This window comes from Camarhynchus parvulus, chromosome Z (assembly GCF_901933205.1).
Source record: "Camarhynchus parvulus chromosome Z, STF_HiC, whole genome shotgun sequence".
Lineage (NCBI taxonomy): Eukaryota > Metazoa > Chordata > Aves > Passeriformes > Thraupidae > Camarhynchus > Camarhynchus parvulus.
The window spans coordinates 26,709,492-26,730,044 of record NC_044601.1 but is presented as its reverse complement, the minus strand read 5'-3'; the positions used below and the strand labels follow the sequence as shown (position 1 = coordinate 26,730,044).

The 20,553-nt window shown below is 38.0% G+C and overlaps 1 protein-coding gene across 1 annotated transcript in view; it reads left to right on the top strand.

The window, feature by feature from the left end:
- The window catches only part of ADGRV1 (adhesion G protein-coupled receptor V1), a 302,349-nt gene that overhangs the window by 123,292 nt on the left and 158,504 nt on the right, over window positions 1–20,553 (top strand). The window contains exons 70-78 of the mRNA XM_030969486.1: window positions 235–474; window positions 1,799–1,948; window positions 2,804–3,277; window positions 4,030–4,173; window positions 5,432–5,603; window positions 5,979–6,114; window positions 7,727–8,574; window positions 15,910–16,027; window positions 16,886–17,057. Of these exons, the coding sequence (XP_030825346.1) occupies window positions 235–474; window positions 1,799–1,948; window positions 2,804–3,277; window positions 4,030–4,173; window positions 5,432–5,603; window positions 5,979–6,114; window positions 7,727–8,574; window positions 15,910–16,027; window positions 16,886–17,057 (2,454 nt within the window). The remainder of the gene's footprint in view (window positions 1–234; window positions 475–1,798; window positions 1,949–2,803; window positions 3,278–4,029; window positions 4,174–5,431; window positions 5,604–5,978; window positions 6,115–7,726; window positions 8,575–15,909; window positions 16,028–16,885; window positions 17,058–20,553) is intronic.

The window sequence follows — 20,553 nt, the reverse complement described above, 5'->3', positions numbered from 1 at the left end:
AATAAACTGGCATTGTGACTAACACTTTAAAATTACCATTTGTGAATTGACATATTTACTTTTTCAAAGGCTTCTATATTTTGTTCCATATAATTAATTATGACTATTTTGTATCCTGTATTAATAGCAAATATTTAAACATAGCTAAGTACTTTTGGTACTCTGTCACTTCTCCCCTTGGGATGCTATTATAATATATCACCCCTGTGAATCTGAAACTGATCTCTTCCACAGATTAACTGGGACATTTTGGGACCCAATTCAGAAGAGATTTTGTCTCCTCTGAATAATGACATTGGTGACCCTGTAAATGGAACGTTCTATTTTGAAGAAGGGGAAGGAGGTCTGAGAACAATTAATCTGCAAATCTATCCTCATGAAGAAGTTGAAATTCAGAAAACCTTCATTATTCGACTGAGCCTTATGAAAGGTGAAACAGAAATAGATTCTAAGGCAAACAGCATTACATTAATAGTAAGTTATTATCACTTTGCTTTCATCAGAGATTTCTGTTGATATTGGTATTTATAAATGCAAAGCTTTTAAAAATCAATCCCAATGATTACTTAGTCATTGGCTTTTTTGACCTTTGTACTATTTTGATATATTATGTTCAGTTCTGAAAGAAAAAGGGCAGAGAATCTATCAGAAAAAATTGGAATAAAAGCGGTGAGCTGGCTCTCCTATTTGCAGTTTTCTATAGTTCTCTTTGGAGAGAGCATGGATTGAACCCACATTTCTATGTGTCAATATGTTTATCATCTGTTGTGGTTTAAACCCAGCTGGAAATTAAACCCCACTCAACTGCTTCCCTCCCCCTACCCTCTCTTGTGAGAGGAAGACAAAAAGCAGCTTCTGAGTCAAGATAAGAGAAATTTACTTGAAAACACCAAAGAGATGAGAAACAAACAGTAATAGCAACAACATTAATGACAAAGGTATACAATAGAGAGGATGATTTATGCACAAAAAGGTGCTCAATGTCTTTTTCCCTTGAGCAAACAAAAAAACTATGATGAACCAATAATCCACACACACTTGGCCTCCAATGCTGAGACAGCAAAAATCAATGATGGACAAACTCTTCAGGCTAGACCACTTGGCCTGCACCGACCATCATGTGTGTGTGGTAGGTAATAGCGATCTGGACATGCTCACACAGCACTAGGCTCACTCTTGACATCTCTTCAGAGGAATGGAGAAAGTCTGACTTCTCACAGTACAAGAGAAATGCAGATGTTTTTGAGAGTTATCACAGACAAATCAGTGCTCTAGGGATACTGCAAGTAAGGAAATATTTATAAAGCTGCTGTAAAAAGCCCTCAAAATAATCTCTCCTGGAAATGGTATTTTTATTTTATTATCTGGTCTGAAAGATGTTGATGGAATTAGCTCTTACTTCCACAGTCCCCTTCAGGAAGTCATGTTCCCCAAATTCTTTTTGCAGCTCATGGTTCACGGAGATGGATGTGGATGAGCTCTCTCTCCCATAATTCTGAGTTTGCAAACTGTTAGTATTAGAAGAGTTTCTGTATACTAATTCATGGTGCCTGAGCATTTCCTGCTTTAGAATCAAAATACTTAGATGTAGCATTTGAAATAAAACTCTGTTCTTTTCCTTTTCCTTACAGGGGAACTGAAAACTGAAAAAGGGACATTCAAAATTTTTTCTGCTGTTTTTGGAACTAACAGATATGTGCCCTTGTAGCATCTAGCAATGAAAATATCAGTAGTTTCAACAAGAATACAACTCACACTGTATTTCTAGTTTTTTAAATGTTTCTTTACCTTTTTACAGATAGAGAAGTTTGGTGATCCAAATGGAATTGTACAGTTTGCTCCTGAATCATTAACAGAGAGTAGTTTTGCAGAACCCTCAGGAGAAGAAGGGCCGCAAAATATTACACTGTTTGTCAAACGAATTCAAGGCATTCTGGGGAACATAACGGTATTCTCACTCTTTTCCTCATAAACAATGTAATCTGAAATCATCCTTGATGCTGTTGTATGGAAAAATATCTCATTCTGTGCCTTTCAATTGCTTGTTTCTCAAATTATTATTTTTTTTTTAATGTTGCCTTTTAGACTGAATTTAGGAAGGGCTTAGCCCAAGTACTTGTGGTTTGGAGAGTAAAATTCAGTCTTCCCTGGTCAGGGGAAATAAAAGAAAAACAATACTGCTGTACTGCTCTTGCTTTCTTTCTCTCCCAGTTTGCTTTTGATGGAAGAATAAGAGACAATACTTTCATACTGAGTGGTCTTTGATATCATCACACTTTATTTTTTTAGACAGAATCAGACTTCCTCAGACTTTTCTGAACCACCAATGTCAAAACACTGGTTTTTACCTAGTTTAGAAGTCAGCGTTTTAACAGGAACTCATTTAATTTAAAGTAAATTGAGCAATTAATAGAAATATCTGCCGTGTTTAATGAGAGTTCATTCCTTTCTTATGTGAGGAATACTGGAAACAGAAAAAACAGCAATGGTGTTTTGGTGAGAAAAGAGAAATACTTTTTGAAAAATGTTTATAAATTCCACATAGTTGTACATAAATCTTCTGAAACTAGACAAAGGAAATATTCATATTCTTAACGTTGTTAATGAAATAACACACTTTTTTGAAAGATAGTCTGTGTGATAGGAAATTCTTCCTATGCATACCCAAAACAATTGTTATTTTACCCATTTAAAAGTGGCCTGTTCCATATCCTGTCTATACTGAATCCTGAATTTACAAGTTTCTGACTTTGGAGATTATTTTTCTTTCTTTTATGTTTTGCATTTTCTATACTAATTTCAGGTTTACTGGGAAATATGTAGTGAATCTGACATCACAGGTGACTTTCTTGAGACAGAGGGATCTGTTGTCATTGCTGACCAGCAGAGTACAGCTGAGATAATTATCTACCTGTTACCTGATGATGTTCCAGAACTGGATGAAAGCTATGTGGTACAGCTGATTTCAGTGGAAGGTGGAGCAGATTTAGACCATGAGAAAGGCGTTTCAAAGATCACAGTGTTTGCAAATGATGATCCTTATGGAGTGTTTGCCCTGTACTCTCATCAGCAGTCAGTATTGGTAGAAAAAGCCCTGGATCGATATGTTCAGATTAATGTGACTCGGCATGCTGGGGCATTTGGAGAAGTGATGGTTGAGTACCGTGTCATATCCCTTCATGACGAAGCACTAATTGAACCCGAGAATGAGGTGGGATTCCTCACAATAAAAGATGGCGCCAGTTTTGGAGTAAAAAGAGTGCCAATAAGCAACCAGGTGTGTATTACTCGTTTAGCTCCCATGATATCTGTTGTTTCCATTTGTTTCATCACATTACAAATAAGATAAAAAACTCTCACTAATATTGACTGTGAAGAAGCAGAGAAGAGAGTCTTGGTGTTACAAATTTCCTCTTTATGGAGTAGAACTGGATTTGAAAATTAAATTTTCTGACAGTAATTGCAAAATCACTGTTATGCATGTTTTCAAATATTTTATGTTTCCTTACATTGTTGTTTTGTGTTACTATGAGTTCAATATCTTATTATTATATGAATGCAAATATTTTCTTAAGTTTCTTTGTATTGTAAATAGTGATCTGTCATTTGTGACCAGTGAAGAAAAAGATAAATATACCTGCAGTCTTCTGTGTTTTCTTGTTGTTTGTCATTTTTATCACAGTCTTACATCCACTCTTACATTCTCTTACAACCATCTTAAATATTTTTAATCCTAAGGATTAAAATCAAACCAAAGGCTGGTGTGTCAAATGCAACTTTTAAAAATGGCAATAATTGCTTTACAAACTTCTATTCCAGCAAGCTGCTGGCAGACTACTTTCACAATATTGATGGCTTAACTGTAATTCTTTGAGAAACATAATCAATGAAACACTTGTCTTGAAAATGCTGCTTTGTATGTAAACAAACAAGAATCTGCAGGTTGCTTTGTTAATTATTTGCACTGTTGGATAATATTTTTAGTGGAATTAAATTTCTACCTTTTTAATGAAATTCTCTCTCTCATAGGCATTTATTTTACTGGGCTTGAATTTTACTCTGGAACTTACTAATGTAAGCCTGGTTAGGGGAAGTGCCAAGGATGTGCCTAAAATATTAGGAATAGCAAAGTCTGCTGTGCTGCTTATTCCTGAGGAAGCTGCCAATTCACAGGTCAGTAGCGTGGTTGTGATGTCATGTTCCTACCACAGAAGAAAGGTACACTTCACTGCGGAAGATACCTGTTCTAAGAACTCAGTGATGTTTTCATTGTAATCAATATGATGGAAGAGATCGTTCCATCATATTGATTACAATATGATTACTTGTTATTACTTGTACTGTATGTTCTTCTTTCCTCTGATAAAGGTTCTTATAGAAACATTTTAATACAGTTGGAAAAGGACTCTTCATATATAAAATGTAAGTAGTGTAAGTATTTACATGAAAGGGGACTTCTAAGACTTAAAGGAAAATAAGTAAATCTGGATGATGTTTCCATAAGTACTGCAACCCCAAAGCAGAAAATAGCACGAATTCAGTACTATGTGCAAAAAGAGATGGAATATATGTTAGGTGTTAATGCAGATGTCTGTAAATTTGGTAATCATTGAGTGATAAATTTTCCATTTATCTATTTTGTATGAGAGTGAGAAAAGATAATTTTCCTACTTTGATATGGTATATCTGCTACCATTCCATTTTTTTATGTCAGGCAAACGCATGATGAGGTTTTTAACACTTAAATTTTATTGAAGTTTTTATTTAATGATTTTAATTATCTTTAAGAATTGTTGTAGTTTTTAATTGACAATGAAACATAAGTCAAATAGTCTTTCTGAATACACTGTTTTCAGAAAGACTATTGTATACCATATACTACTATATATCCATTTATCATTCGTTTTAGAATATGCAAATTATCTTCACTCCTATTTGCTGCTCAGAGAAAAAGAAAAGTAGATCACAGTAGCAAGAATAATTGTGTCATGCAGTAGCAACTTACTTTTCACTGGATACATAATTAATACCTTATTTTAGACCTAATTATATGTATATATCTATATATGTAGAGAGAGAGTAGTACAGTTATTACCTGTGAGCACTGAGGGCAGGCTTGATTTATTTTTATTCTGAACAAGAGACACAGATTGTATTCACTGTTTTCAGTACTGAAATGTCACTCATACTTGGTCCTTTTCCCTGCAATCTAATTGCCAGAAATCTAAAACTTGCAAGTATTATTAAAGAGTTCGTATGAGCTCTTTCAAGAGACCATATTTATATGTACATAGATAAATGCACATATATTTATCTATATGCACGCATCCTTATTATAGGATGCCCATTTTACAAAAGGTACTATGCTGTCACATATGTTATTGTCCATTTTTTATTCCATTTTCTGACAAAATCTACTATGTTTTCACAGGTTGGCTTTGAATCTGTGATATTAAGACTTACAAACATTGTAGCAGGGACAGGCCATGCTGTCATAACCAGAAGAGGAGTTTATGGCTCTGTTATAGTTAGCTGGATTTCAGGATGCCCACCAGACCTAGTCACTGACTCTGTTAAACTAGGCAATATTACTCCTCCATTTGGTGAGTAATTGCTACAACAAGTTATGTACAGCTACAAGGACAACAGCTATGACCGTTGCCTAAGTGATGATACCACCTTTTAGTTATTTGTACCTCTGCATGTTTCCATTATTAATGAAGAGTCATTAGAATGAAATTGTGTGATCCAATTTTCATCTCTAAGGGACATATTTACTTTATGAGAAAAAACCAGCTTTTCTTTACAGGCACAATGCTATGCTCCTGAAGGACAGTTATCTATAAGAAAGACCCTTATCATGAAAATTTCTTTACCTCAGTGAAATCGAATTGTGACTAAAGTTCCTATGTCAGTGTATTTCCAGGTAAAAATAGAATTCCTGTTTAGTGATTTTGACTGTCTCATTCTCCTTTCAGGTACTGTTGTATTTTCCTCTGGAGAGAAAAGTAAAGTGATTTCATTTCAGGCTACTCCAAGCCTAAATAAATCTGAGACATTTGCCATCACTTTAACAGCAGTGCACAGCAATGTGTCTGGTGGGGCTCGCCTGAGGTAAAGATACTAATTTACACTTTTGAGTTGCATTGATGCTGTAAGAATTATGACATGTACAGGGGCATATACCTCATACAAATCTATATTATAGGTAGCTAGCAAATTTGAATCCATTTTTTTATATTTTCTATGTCTTGTCTCACATGGAAACAAATGTCAGTACTGCAGATCTGATCTGTCCGAAACAGAGGCTTTTTTTCAATTCCAGTCTGTTTCCTGGCTTTGGGGTCTGAGGTACCTAGAATGTGTCTAGAATGATGGAGACAGTTAGGAAATACAGTTAGGTTGAAGAACCAAGATCAACAGTTTTAACCAGAAAGCTGAAGAATAAAATAAACTGTCAATTTTCAATGTCCCCAAATATCTATATTTAGATCTTAGATGACAACCATTATTTAAAAGAAATCAAATGAAATAAGAACTGCTCTAAAATGACTAATTTATTAAACCCCTTTTTATTCTGAAAAATTACAACATTACAATCAATGTAGTTTTTTGACTCACTTAAATTGTTATCTGTTCTTCAAACTATTTTCACTCTTCCTTATTGAAGATGAAAATGTATAAAAAATGGGCATGGAGTGACACTGTGACACTGTAGGCAGAAAAGTATTGGCTTCACCATAATGAAATTGAACTGGCAAATCTGAAGGAAGTCAGGAGTGAATTAGATGCTCAAATTCCTCAAACAGACTCTTTCTCCTAGGTTTGTCCCTCCTATGAACTCAAGTCCTCAAGCACATATTTACTGTGCAAGTCAAATACCTTGAGTGTATGAGGATAACTTTTCCTAGAAAACTTAAGACTGCATCCCGCAAAATGTAAAGCTCACAATTACTTTGAAGGTTTTTTGGCTTCCTAAGTGGTGGAAGAATCTCATCTGTTAGCCAAATCCACTCACTGTAACTGTGCCATTTGGTAGCCTCTGGCATTGAATAATGGTTAAGTTCTAGAGAGAAAAGGATGACACAAGATTCAACAGAGTCAGTCTAATATTTTGTAATAAGAAGGGAATATATTTATTATGAACAGAGTAAAGCTTAAATTGAATTGATAACAAGACTCAGATCTGAAAAAAAGTACTTTGGGTAATATTATAAAGAGGCAGTATTTCAAAGCTGTACTGTATATTTTAAAATAACTTCCTTTCCTTCTCTAGCTTCCTGGCTAAAACTGTAAATCTGCTAGCATCTGTCTACTTCACAGCTTTCCCTTGGTATGGGAGGTTTGTTCAGTGTTTAAAACTGGTATTACTTTTAGTGGATATATTATATTCCTGTATTATGTTCACAGTAGGAAGATCTACTTTCCTTTGCCTCCCCATTTTGTCAGGAAGACCATATTTTATGTATCATTTACTCAGTATCCTGTCCTGACTTAGGATGCATTAAGCATGAGGAGGGCTGCTCAAACACTACAAAAGCATTTTTTAGGGAACCTCTTTATGTCTTGCTTTGTATGATTTCTATTTCTTCCCTCTACCGTTACACATTTTTTAATCTGCTTTCTTACAGCCATCATTGATTGCTCACGGAAAATTATTATGCTTGATTTTTCTGCTTTTTATTACTTGCATTTCTCTCTCAATGTGATATTGTTTCTGTTTCAGATCAGGGTTTACAATAGCTAAAATTGAGCCAATGGGGATCTTCCAGTTTGATCATAACTCAAGATCAGTTTCAGTTGAAGAAGATGTCCAGGTAGTCAGACTACATGTCCAAAGATTGTTTGGTTTTCAAAATAATCTTACTAAACTGACATATCAGACCATTCCAGGAAGTGCCAAACCATTAGAAGACTTTATACCCATCTACAATGGAGAGCTTATGTTTTCACATTTTCAGACAAATGCAGTAATAGAAATATCAATAATTGATGACACTGTGTCTGAAATACAAGAATTTTTTTTTGTAAATTTGACTTCTGTGGAAATTCTGGATGTTCAACCTGCAAACCTTGACTTGGGTCCCCGTTTGAATCCAGCTTTCAGTGTTGCAACAGTTAATATCCTGGCTAATGATATTCATCATGGAATACTAAGTTTGGGGCCAGAGTTTATTTATGTTGAAGAAGATACAAACAACAATATCTCCAACACAGCAGTGCTTCAGATCAGAAGGACCAAGGGATTTACTGGTGATATTAAAATTACTGTTAAAACCTTTGGGGGAGTGAGTGCGCAGAGTGCAGTAGATTTGTATCCTTTTGGAAATGTTTATGGAAAATCGAACTTCACATGGGCAATGGAAGGAGAAGATTTTGAAGAGCAGACAATCTCTCTGACTTTGCTGGATGGAGAAACTGAAAGCCAGGTGTCCATAAAAATTATTGATGATGATGAGCCTGAAGGACAGGAATTGTTTTATGTTTTCCTCTCAAATCCTGAATATGGAGCTCAGATTGTGGAAGGAAAGGATGAACATGGATTTGCTGCTTTTGCAATAGTAATTATTGCAGGTAATATTATTTCCCCCAGGAAATGAGTAAATATATTTTAATTAAATAACAGTAAATAACTATATGTTCTCATAGCAATTTTCATGTAAAATTGGAATTCTATATGATAATAAGCAGGATATTCTATTCCTAAATCTAACGTTTTCCAGATGAGAGGAAGCATCTAATGCACAAAACCCCCTTAGCTTTCCTTAGCAGTGTAACTCAAAATATATCTATAGGTGCTACTTATCTCTGTTCTTGTCCTTTATGAAGGGAGAACACTGAGTGAAACACGTGTATGGTGGGTCAGAGACAGTGATGACCACACACCCAATGTTCATGTGGCAACAGAGAGCGTTTATTGGTTCAACCCCTCTTCATAAATGGGGTATTACTGGATAGCTCATTAGTCTGATCTTTTAACATGGCCCAGGTCCCAGACAAGTGAGATGTCTGCAGCTTAGGATGGAACATAGTTGGTTGAGGTTCCTGTCAACCCAGGGGCCAGTTTATGGAACCAGTTGGGTTTCTTATTTATATCTGAATTAATTGTCCAGTACAAGCCAGCTTGTACTGTGGGATACTGTGACATCTGCTCCTTCCTTTTTTTATAAAAATTGCAACCTGCTCTCTGTCACCTATCCACAAGGGCCCTTTGCAAACTGAGTGACAGAAGGTAGGATGGGGTTAATTTGCATGAGGCCATGTATCACTGGAACTGCAGCATTCATGTCTAGGAGCTGTTCAGCTAGAACTGCTAATATTCTTTCAGGCTAACATGTCACAGGCTATTTTACTGGAAGTTTCAACTTATCTCTAAAAACAAGAAACTATTTAACTGGTAAACCATTTAATCCTTAGAACTGTTAGAGAAAAACCCAACTACTAGAGAAACAATCTGTAAACAGAAAAAACAGTTTGAAAACAGGAAAAAGTTATTTGTAAACAAATGAAGTCCTTATATGATCCGTCACTTCAAGAGTCCCAGATTTCCATGAGGTAGGTGATCAGTTATTACACAGTTACAGGGCTCTGTGGTGTCTGTTGAGAGGTCATCAGGAGGATGCTGCCTGTGATTCTAAGCAGAACATAGTGCAGGCTGGATACATCTGGCAGGTATCCAATAAGTCCCATGGTCTGTTGAAATGCTCTCATATCTCTGTCCCTAGGTAATAAGATCTCAAGGACCAACCCCCCCCCTTCCCCCCTTCATCCCCATGTATTGGTTAGGACGTCTCTCTCCACTTCATTGGGTTTGGGCAGCTAAACATCACAGGATGATGGTAGTAATAAGAAGTAATTTAAGTTAACTAGGTTTTTGGCCTTTTCTAATACTGATATATATTTGACTGAAAGATACGAGAACATGATAGCACCCAGGACTTAAAGGGGGATATACATTCATCCCAACCTTCTTCCTCTTTTCTTTAATAACTAAAATAGGAACAAAACATGGACTTTTGAACAACATTAATAAGGTGAGACTTAGAACTGTGTATATGTTTTACTATAGGGTCTGCTATTGCTGAGGGTCTTCTTTTTCACAACAAGGACTTGAAAGAACCTCTTCCAGATGAGGCTTCCTCGTTTATCTCAAAGGAAAAAAGTTTAGCTTTTGCAAAGTTTGCACAGAATCATCTCTGTTTGATAGTATATTTTTCCTTTATGAGCCAGGTTCAGGGCTTGATCAGGGCCAAGAATTTGGCTGGGAAGGGTTTTCTCTAATTATATTTTAGAAAACAAGCCTATATTAGTATCCACTGGAAAAATTATTTAATGAGAACACTTATGAATAATTAAAGAAATATAGGCATTTAATCTTTGTCAGTTATTATGGTAACTGTGCAAACAATATACTTTTCTTCCTTTTGTTAGAAGTTAGAAATTTGTTATTGACTTCAATAGGTGAGTTTTAGCTTTTAAAATGATAACAGGTGGCAAATTTTCAGTTAGAAAACTTTGCAACTGAAATTTGTTTATGATATTATTAAGTCAGTATTTTTGTGTTTGCTTTAATGGATCTAGAATGTTAGAACGAACAAATTCTTTGGGTTTTCCAGGTTGATCTAGCTCATATACTGCTTGTATAGTGTATATAATTAATATTCATAAACTTTGTATTATAAATTCTAGGATATATTTAAGAAACAGTAGTCCATATTTGAAACATAGACATAATGACTTCCTAGTAACTGTAACAGAGTTGGTTAACAGAGACCTATTAATTTTGGTTTCAGCACATGTAAGCAATAATAACAAATATCGTACTACGAATTTTAGGACATATTGACTAAACAGCTCTGCATATTTTTAACTTTTGAGAGACATCTTTATTGTAACTGCAATAGAATTGGTTAACATAGTTACGTTATATGAGTCAGTTTCAGCCCTAGGACATGTAAATATTGCAGTCCTCCCTTTTGGGGAAGGGGCTATCAAACTAGCCTGACCTTCTCCTTCATTTAGTATCAGTTTGTAAGAGTCTGTAGAGTACGAGAACCTTAGCAAAGTTAAAGCAGTAGCAGGCGGGGTGGCTGTGGGGCTCTGCTGAGTTATGTCGGCAGGAACTCGGCACTGCTTTGCCCTGGCCCTCCACATGGAGCTGGCCCACTCAGTCCCTGAAGGAGGCGGACCTGGCGCGCGTGTGATCGTGGCGGGTGCCAGCACGGCGGCACAGGGCGGAGCTGGAGCGGATACCTCGTGGTCTGGCCCTGCGCTGCGGGGCGGCATTGTGAGTCCCCCCAAAGGTGGTGGCGTAGTCCATCCCTGCACAGCAGCTGGCTGCAGGCAGTGGGAGGGAGGCTCTGGGGAACACATGACGCTGTGGGATGGTCCCGAGGTCCTCAGACGTTATGATGGCGCGGCTCGACCCGGGACAGCAATCTTGAGCAGTTGTGTGGGGGCCTGGCGCCGCACAAAAGGTATGCGGTGCGGCCCGGTGCGACAGTTCTGTGTAGGCACAGAGCATCCCAGCATCGCCAGAGCTGCACAGCTCGCCGGGGCTGTGGCAGACTCCATTACTCCCCGTGGCTCGATTGTGTAGTCTGTTTTGCCACCTCCCTGGGCATTGTCTGCAGACATGGCACGGGCAGTCTGCGGATTCTCAGTATTTGCCAGGATTCCCCCCCTCCCCGGGGCAGGGACACTCACCACAGTTGCTTCGCAGTGGCCCGTTGCGGTCCCACGGCTTCAGGGCATGTTTTTTTCAGAGGCTGGGGCCATCTGAAGCTGGCAGAGCAGGGCACAGAGAGGTGGCCGCACTGTCACCCCGTGCAGTTTGGCCATGAGGCATCTCCCTGCCACCTTGCCTTGTGGGGGAACACCCCACCAGCAGTGCATCCCGGTGTGGGGTGGCCCTGTGGCTCTGTGAAAAGGCAGAACGCCTGGTCAGCATATTGTCCCTGTCTGGGGCAGCTTTTCAGCTCCCCATGGCGGTTTCATGGTCATCTGTGTCCGCTTTGCCCGTCCTCCTTCCCCCACTCATTATTTGTTTTCATTAGTCCAGGATGATCCTCCATGGCCTTTTAACATCCATGGCTGTGTCATCACCAATGGAGGCTGCTGCAAGTATATTTCGTCCGGCCTGCTCCCAGTTTGATAAGTCTGATGAGGTCCCTTCGGACACATCCAGTTCATGGCTTTTGCACCATGTGAGCAGTGCTAGCAGAGCCTGCTTGTCATTACTAATTCCTCTTTTTATGAGAAAGGAAGTCCATACCTTGAGAATGGGGTCTTCTGGTATGGAAGTTCAGGCCCCCATAGTCCCAGTTGTTATTCCAATCCACAAAAATGGGGTTTGAAACCATGCAGCATACTCTGCTATCTACCACTGGGATCTTGTAGCAATTTTCCATTGAGCGTGGTGATTCCACCGCTATACTTCTGTGTTTCCAGCTTTCTCCTGCTATCATGCCATTTGGATTACTAGCCTTTACTGGCTTTCTCTGGCTATTATGCCATTTGGATTAGTGGCTTTTACCAGCTTTCTCCAGCTATTATGCCGTTCAGTCTCCCCTGCTCCTTGTGCAGAAAATGCCTGAATTGCATCATGTCGTGGACACCACATGTAACATGCATGCAGTGGGTCAGAGACAGAGATGATCACACACCTGATGTTCATGTGGAAACAGAGAGCGTTTATTAGTTCAATTCCTCTTTATAAAGGGGGTATCACTGGATACTCATTGGTCTGATCTTTTAACATGGCCCAGGTCTCGGACAAGTGAGATGTCTGCGGCTTAGAATGGAACGTAATTGGTTGAGATTCCTGTCTGTCAACCCAGGGGCCAGTTTATGGAACCAGTTGGGTTTCTTATTTATATCTGAATGAATTTCCCAGTACAAGCCAGCTTGTACTGTGACATACTGTGACAGCTGAGCATAACTGTTTTTTAAAGATGGAGTAGCATTGCAGCAGGCTCATTTTGGTTTTTGCCATTTTCCTTGTTCCTGGTATGTGAGATTCCCATCTCAGTAGATCTGTGACTTCCAAATTCAAAGAATAAGCGGGATACTTTATGGTACAGACCTGTGACTATGAAAAGAGTCATCAAGTAACTTATGGTATGAAAATGGAAGTGTCCAAGAGGAACCTGTTATAGAACTGCTGGGCTTCCGTTGTTAGTTCACAGTGTTGTACAAATGATTTCTCGCAGTACTCTAGTGCTGCATCCAGACCAGAATATTTTCTATTACTGTAAATACTGACCACTTATTGACAGTTTATGGCACAAAAAGATCACTGCCTTTTTTTTTTGCTTGGTTTCTTTCTAAAGACCAGATGATTTGTATTTTGCCACTTCAGGTACTTTGCTTTCTCAGAATCCAGAATATTTTAAGCTTCTTTTTTTTTTTTCCTTTTCCTAACTTAGTCTGTAAAACATGATTTTGAAAAAGAAAATGTCATGGGACATTTGAATACAGGAAGACATAGTTCCTACTGAGACCATAAGATTACCTAAAAGAGGAGAGACATAAAAATTTACTGACCCATTATTTAAATAATGCATTATGGCAGCAGTGCTTGATGTGAGACAGTGAGTATAAGTTGAAATGAGATTTCATTTGAACCTGGGCATTTTTTTCTATTGTGTACTGAGAGCCAGTGGCACAGGTTGCCTGGGGAGGTTGCATAGGCTCTCTTCGTCCCTGGAATTTTTTCAAGCCCCAAACCTCTGAGACATATGGTCTGGTTTCAGAAATAATTAAGGTTTGAGAAGGGTGTTGGACTAGAGACTTAAAGGGCCCTTTTAACCTAAATTATGTTGGCATTCTGTCAGGTGTATTTCATATACATATTTTTAATTTAAGTCTTTCTCTTTTACAATGGATGGAGTTTGTACAAAGTAGAATGAACAACTTCTGTTTTCATTCTTTGCTACAATGCAGTTCTACTACCTGCAGTGTAGTCATCTTCTGCTTCTGGGGATGGAGGACAAGAATTGGCATACTCAGTCACTAAGGAAGAGTTTTTCTTTCAGTCACTGTGCTACTATGAGAAAGTGATGTCAGAATTCTAATTTCCCCTAGCTTTTAAATATCCTGTCAGGCTTACCAACTGTATAGAAACCAATCTAATCTGCAATATAGATGAACTGTTAGAAAGAAATTGGGCACTGGAGCAAATTTTAGGTTAACTCAGTTTAGTCTAATCAAGAAAATAAGGTCCAACATTACTGGAGTGTTGTGTATTTAGATAGTCTTAAGAAATCAGTGTGGGTATTGAGAACTGGTATTAAACTGTATTGCTGGATGAGTGTAGGAAGCAACTAAGATCATATACAAAGCTAGATCATATTAAACAAGTTATCTTCATGTGCATTATCTGTAAAATTTACCATGGAAGTAACCAGTGCCCTGGGTATTTATGTTAACTGTTGCATTGCTCCACCCACACCTGTGAGGACAGGCAATGACTGGAACAGGTTAGCATGGAAGAAAAGTGGGTGACAGGTCTTAGGTGGAAAATCCGAGGGTCCTTTATTCTTCTGCTACAGTAACAGGAGTGCTCCCAAATATAGCCAAACACTTGAGACCTGGAATAAGGGGTGATCCCTATTTATACACATTAACATGGAACATTCTAGCAACATTATAACCAATCATAACCGGGCAACATTGCCCATATTAGCATGGTAACTCTCATGATCCTGTTCGAACAAACTTAAACTCTCCCTAACTTGAAACAATGTCCCTGAATTTAGGGTGTTGCTTTCCATGGTCTCAGGTTGATCCTGGCTATGGCTGGCTAGCTGGCCAGCGCAGGCCACTGGACCCCCACATTTAACCGCAGAAGTATGTGTATAGACATGTGTTGTAATTTGTATTGAATACCACAGCTTGTATTGAATACCACAGAAGTGTATTAATATGCTCTAGAGTTATACCTACAGTACAAAGTTCCATGAAGTTGGAACATGAGACAACATATTAAGGAGAAGGGTTAAATATTTGTTCACGCGCATAAGCAAACACACAGTTTCTGTTCATCTTATTATATATATTGACTTTTAGTAAGTACTAAGTGGAAGTAGATTGCCTTTTCAATTCTAGAGTAAAGCCATCGCTAACTGCCAGGAGAAATCCTTTAGAAGCAAGATTTGATTGAGCACTGTGAAGATATTAGTTTCCCCTCATTAACGCTGGGAATTTTTATCTTCTGCTGCTGTTTTTCTGAAGTTACTTGCATTCTCCTCAGAAAAATGTAGTGTTTTGCAGCTCACAAGTTCTACATGTAGAATAAAGATGCAAGAGAAAAGATGATGTAATAATCTATGAAAATGGGTGGGTTCAACCACATCATGGATAGGATGAATAAGAAACCTTAAGTTACATCACCAGAAGCCCATCTTTACCACATTACCTGCTTTATTTGTTGAGACCCATTTCTGTTCTGACACAATGTTTTAAGGTTTATGATAAACATAGCTGGAGCGAGTATCTCATAAGGGCATTATAAGCAAGGCTTTTGAGATTGTTCTTGAGATTGCTGTAACACTTAGTCTCTTGAAGTCAAGGGACACAGAATTCAGTCAGTTTGTTGAATGCTGCTGAAAATACAAGCTTACATGCAAAAATGGTGCCAGGACTCTCATAAGGAATTTACTTCCAAAAACAGTTGTTATTATTCTAGTGATTAAAATAAAATTTAGAAACTCTAAATTCTAAATTTAAAAATCTAGAGTGTAAGTTAAGAATAGAAATATTAAGAGACTAGAGGTGTCCTGAAATAGTACTTTATAGCATGCTTTTGATACCTGACTGGAGTTTTAACAGTTGTGCATGTTAAAAGTATAATTTACTCTCAGCTTAACTTTCTGGCTTTTTTACTTTCATGGACTACTTCTTACACAGGAAGTGATCTCCAGAATGGCATTTTGGGATTCATTCCAGAAGTACAAAGTGGCCTGATACTTGATGAAGACTCAGAAAACAGAGAGGTGTTGCTGACTGTGGCACGGCAACCAAACAGGTGCAGGCAACAGTGGATTCCAGGGCTCTTCCTACACTCTGTAATATGTTATCTTGAATCACAGGAGCTACTGTTAGTGGAGGAGGTTTTCCTCACAGAGTTTTATAATGTTTCCCTTTCAGCTCCTTTAATAGCTTCACAGATTTTGGCAACGGGGCATTTAAGCTGTGAATATAATTAGGTCTGTCACTTACTTGGTATAAAGCAGAAACAGGAAAAAACTCAATGCTTACCATTTTATACTGTGAGTCAGCAAATGTGAAGGTTTTGCTTAAGGTAATGTATTTGCACTGCTAAAGGTGTAACTCCAATTCTCACCTCTCTGTATAATGTAAGTAGCTATGAATACTGCAAGGAGCAATTAAGAAGTTATATGTCAGTGTGCTTCTGTCTTCACTTTTTTCCTAATTAGCACATATATATATTGTACATTTGTGTGTACTTTAAATAAATATGCTCAAGTATGGTAAGTTCCTTGTACTTACAGGAAAGACTAAGTCTACCTGGCTTTCCAAGCCGATGGTTACTACAGTATCGATGAAAGTAGTTGGGCACATCCCTGCTTTCCAAGTGTCTCTTATTCAGATGATTTCATGTTATCTGAAACAAAAATTAAGAAGAATCTGGGTTCCCATAATTGCTTTTATTTTCTTCTTCTGTTACTTTTTAAAAATAATCTAAATGGATATTAGAGGCAGAAATTTAAATAAAAAGAGCTATTTTTTTCATTGTAAAGCAGTTTATTCCATAAGGATAAGTTTTGAATAATATAAAACGTATGTTATATCTATGGTTTATGTCTCCTAAATCTGTTGTGCTCTCCTTCAGTACATCCATAATCTTCTTTTTTGCTTATAGGGCTTTTGAAGATGTGACAATTTTCTGGCGTGTGACCTTTAATAAAACAGCTGTTGTGCTTCTGAAGGACGGCGTGAACTTGGAGAATGAACTTGTATCTGTGCTGGGAACCACAACCTGTGTGACAGGTCAAACAATATGCAACATCTCTATTGAAATAAAACCTGATCATGTAAGTAATTATTACTCTTCATGTACAGCACTGAATTGCAATTTGTCAAGATGAAAAAACTCCTCTGATCCAGAGGAACTAATACTTAGTTTGAAGATAGTAACTTGATATCTGCTTGACTTCTCTGGAACATGTTTATTTATAGTCTTCTACTGACTCCATTATTACTGGTAAAAATTTGGGAAGGAGATAAGTATTTAGTTTGAAGAGTAAAGTACAGTTCTTAGGTTTCTAAAAAACAGTAAGGAAAATAGTGGAGTTGTTTCAATGAAATATTCGATCATAAACTCTCATCCTTCATACAGGAAGATTTTCATCTACCAGAGCATTTCTTAAGGTAGTTGATGGAAAACATTCTGTAAGTAAGATCTCATTGCACAAAAAAACCTTTGAGTCTAACTTTTGTGTAATTTTATATTCCTAAATCTAGCACAGTGATCTCTGGAAACTCATAAAAACTGCATAAGAATTTCTGAGTGTCTAAAAATCTGTCTCTGTTCACATCTGCCTTTTGAATAGTGAAGTTCAATTTAGGAGCCATCATCCATTAAATTGCATTTGTCTAAGTCTGACAGCCTTGTGAGACTCAGCTGGCACTCTAAAATACAGACATGATTGTATTAACACAAAACACAGTATTCAGTTATTTTTATTGAAAAGAGAAGGAAAAAATATTTTAGTGTGAATACCTAGGGGTTAGAGTAAGCCCTTAAGAAAGGAAGGAATAATGTTTGCCATTATTTTAAGTTGGAGAGTTTTAAATTTTTCTAAGAAAATATCCTAGCACCCAGGTGTAAGAGCCATAATGAGGTATGTGGGACTCCAGGTGGCTCTTCATAATGCAGTTTATTACATCCAGTACGTTATAGTAGTCCAGGGTCATGGGCGACAGAGCCTGTGCCTACAGCTGTCAGCTCCAGCTGCAGACAAGCCTGAAGACCCTTTAGTTTTGGTTACAATGTATTATATACTTTTCTTTGCTGAGCATCTTAATACAGAAGAACCAATCTATACCTTAATTTTTACCCATAGTATATCATAACTTCTATAATTACCATATTCATGTTACTATTCTCCAATCACTAAAAGTTAGTACATTACAGTTTAAGCTAGAAGGTGTTTTTCAGTTTTCTTGCAGTGGAAAATTCTGAGACATTTTTTCTACTTGCAACATCAGCAGACTTGTTTGCCTGTGCTATCTTTCTGCTTGGTAAAAATATCTTCTTGTTTGAGGTCAGTTTATCCTTTGCTCTAAGCCATAAAAACCCTTTCTAACTAACATACCCTTTGCCTTCTTAGTTATCCAATAAGACTGGCGCAGCAATTCTTTTCTTCTATATCAAAGCTTGCTTTCATTTCTATTCTTTCTTCAGATTCTACATTCAAAAATCTTTCTGCCAGGCATACATATCTGTGAGACTTTCCTGTCAAGACTGTGGCAAAGCTAGTAGCAAAGCTGAGGTCTGGGCAGTGGAAAATCAATAGATGGGAAGATTTCCATATTTTCTTCTGACTCAGTTCTAGAAAATATTGCAACGTGCTATATGTGGGAAATAGGGATTTCCTATTTAGGAGATAGGATGCATTCCCTTATTTCACTAAGAGAGCCACTTTCATTCTCCATCTTCAGATGTTATCTTTTCATCACAGAGCCAATGAATAGGTGTATAGGGCACAGGCTGCCCTGCTGGGTAGACTGAGATTATGAACCTCTTTAGACCAAAGAAGTGATATGTGTATTTAATTACAGCAGTGCACAAGCTGCAGAGATATGCAGTTGTGACACATGAAGCACAAGCCTGTGCCATCGCAGCAAGTGCTACTAGAACGTTAAAGCTCAATATTCATTCCAGTATAATTGTGCCTGTCATTAGTCAAGAATATTTCATTTAGAGAACCACTTAACAATTTAATTGAAAACATATACTATTTATCCCTCCAAATATTTCCTAATTCTTCTTACGGTTCTTCTTTCATAAGTTAGCTTGTAAATCAGTAAATGTATTAAAAAATTATGATATAGCAAATACATTTAATAAGTGCTTTACATTTTTGTAGGATACATTCTAGCTTTCATAAGTTTTACTTCCTCAGCAGTACTGAGTTTATTAGCTAAAAATCCTAGAATTAAAGTAGGATTTCAAAGAATTCAGAGTTGAAACACAAAGCTTTTTTATGTAATGGGTTGGCCCTGGCTGGATGCCAGGCACCCACCAAAGCTTCTCTGTCACTCCCTTCGCAGCTGGGCAGGGGAGAGAAAATATAGTAATGCATTTATGAGTTGAGACAAGGACCAGGAGAGATCACTCACCAAACACCATCATGGGCAAAATAGGCTCAAATTAGAGATACTAAATGAATTTTTTGCTAACAATACCAGAGCAGGATAATCAGAAACCTTAAAACACCTTCCTTCCTCCCCTCCCTCCTTCCAGTTCTACCTCCTCCCCTCCAGCAGCAAATGGAGTTGCAAATGGGGGTTATGCTTATTTCATCACACATTGTTCCTGCCACTGCTCAGGAAGAGGAGTCTTTCCCCTGCTTCACCATGGGGTTGCTCCAATGGGAAGCTTCTCCAACATTAGTCCATACCACAGGCAGCAGTTCTCCATAAACCGCTGGAGTGTGGTCATCCTTCCATTGGGTGCCGTCTTTCAAGGGCAGGCTGCTCCAGCGTGTATCCCCACACGGCCACAAGTCCTACCAGGAAGCCTGCTCCAGTGTGGGCTCCTTTCTCCATGGGTCTGCAGGTCCCTGCCAGCTACCTGCTCAAGTGTGGACCACCCATGGGGTCATAACCTCCTCTCAGGCATTCCTCTGCTCCAGTATTGGGCTCCTCCATGGGCTGCAGGTGGATCTTTGCATGCTCATGGATGTCCATGGGCTGCAGGGGCCCAGCTGCTTCCCCATGGACTGCAGGGGAATCCCACCTGAAGAACTTTCTCCCCCTCCTTCTCCCCCACACAGACCTTGGTGTCTGCAGAGTTGGTCCTCTTAGGTGTTGTCACCCTGCTCTACTCTGGCCACAATTATATTTGCGTAAGAACAGGTTTCTTACTTCTTAAATATGTTGTCATAGGGGTGTTCTGATTGGCTCAGCTGTAGCCAGTGTCACGCCCATCTTGGAGCTGTCTGGCGTGGGCTCTGCCAGACAGAACTTGTGGCAGCTGGGGAGAACTTCTGGCAGCTTTTCACAGGAGCCCCCCTGTTGTTCTACCAATGCCAAAACTTGACTATAGAAATTCAATTTAAAAAATTGTAAAAAGAAAAAAAAATTGCTCCAATGATTGCCATTTTTTCATAATACTATTTTCGTGTAAAGAAATAAGTTTTTTTCCTTTTTTTTTTAAGTTTGCTACTTGACAAGTGCATGTAGTAGGTACAAGTAACATCTTTCCAATTATTTTTGGAATTTTAGAATGGAATTTTTAGAATTTTAAAATTTGGATGTCTATTTTTAAATGTTACATTTGTTCTGTAGGTATAAAATAAAAGA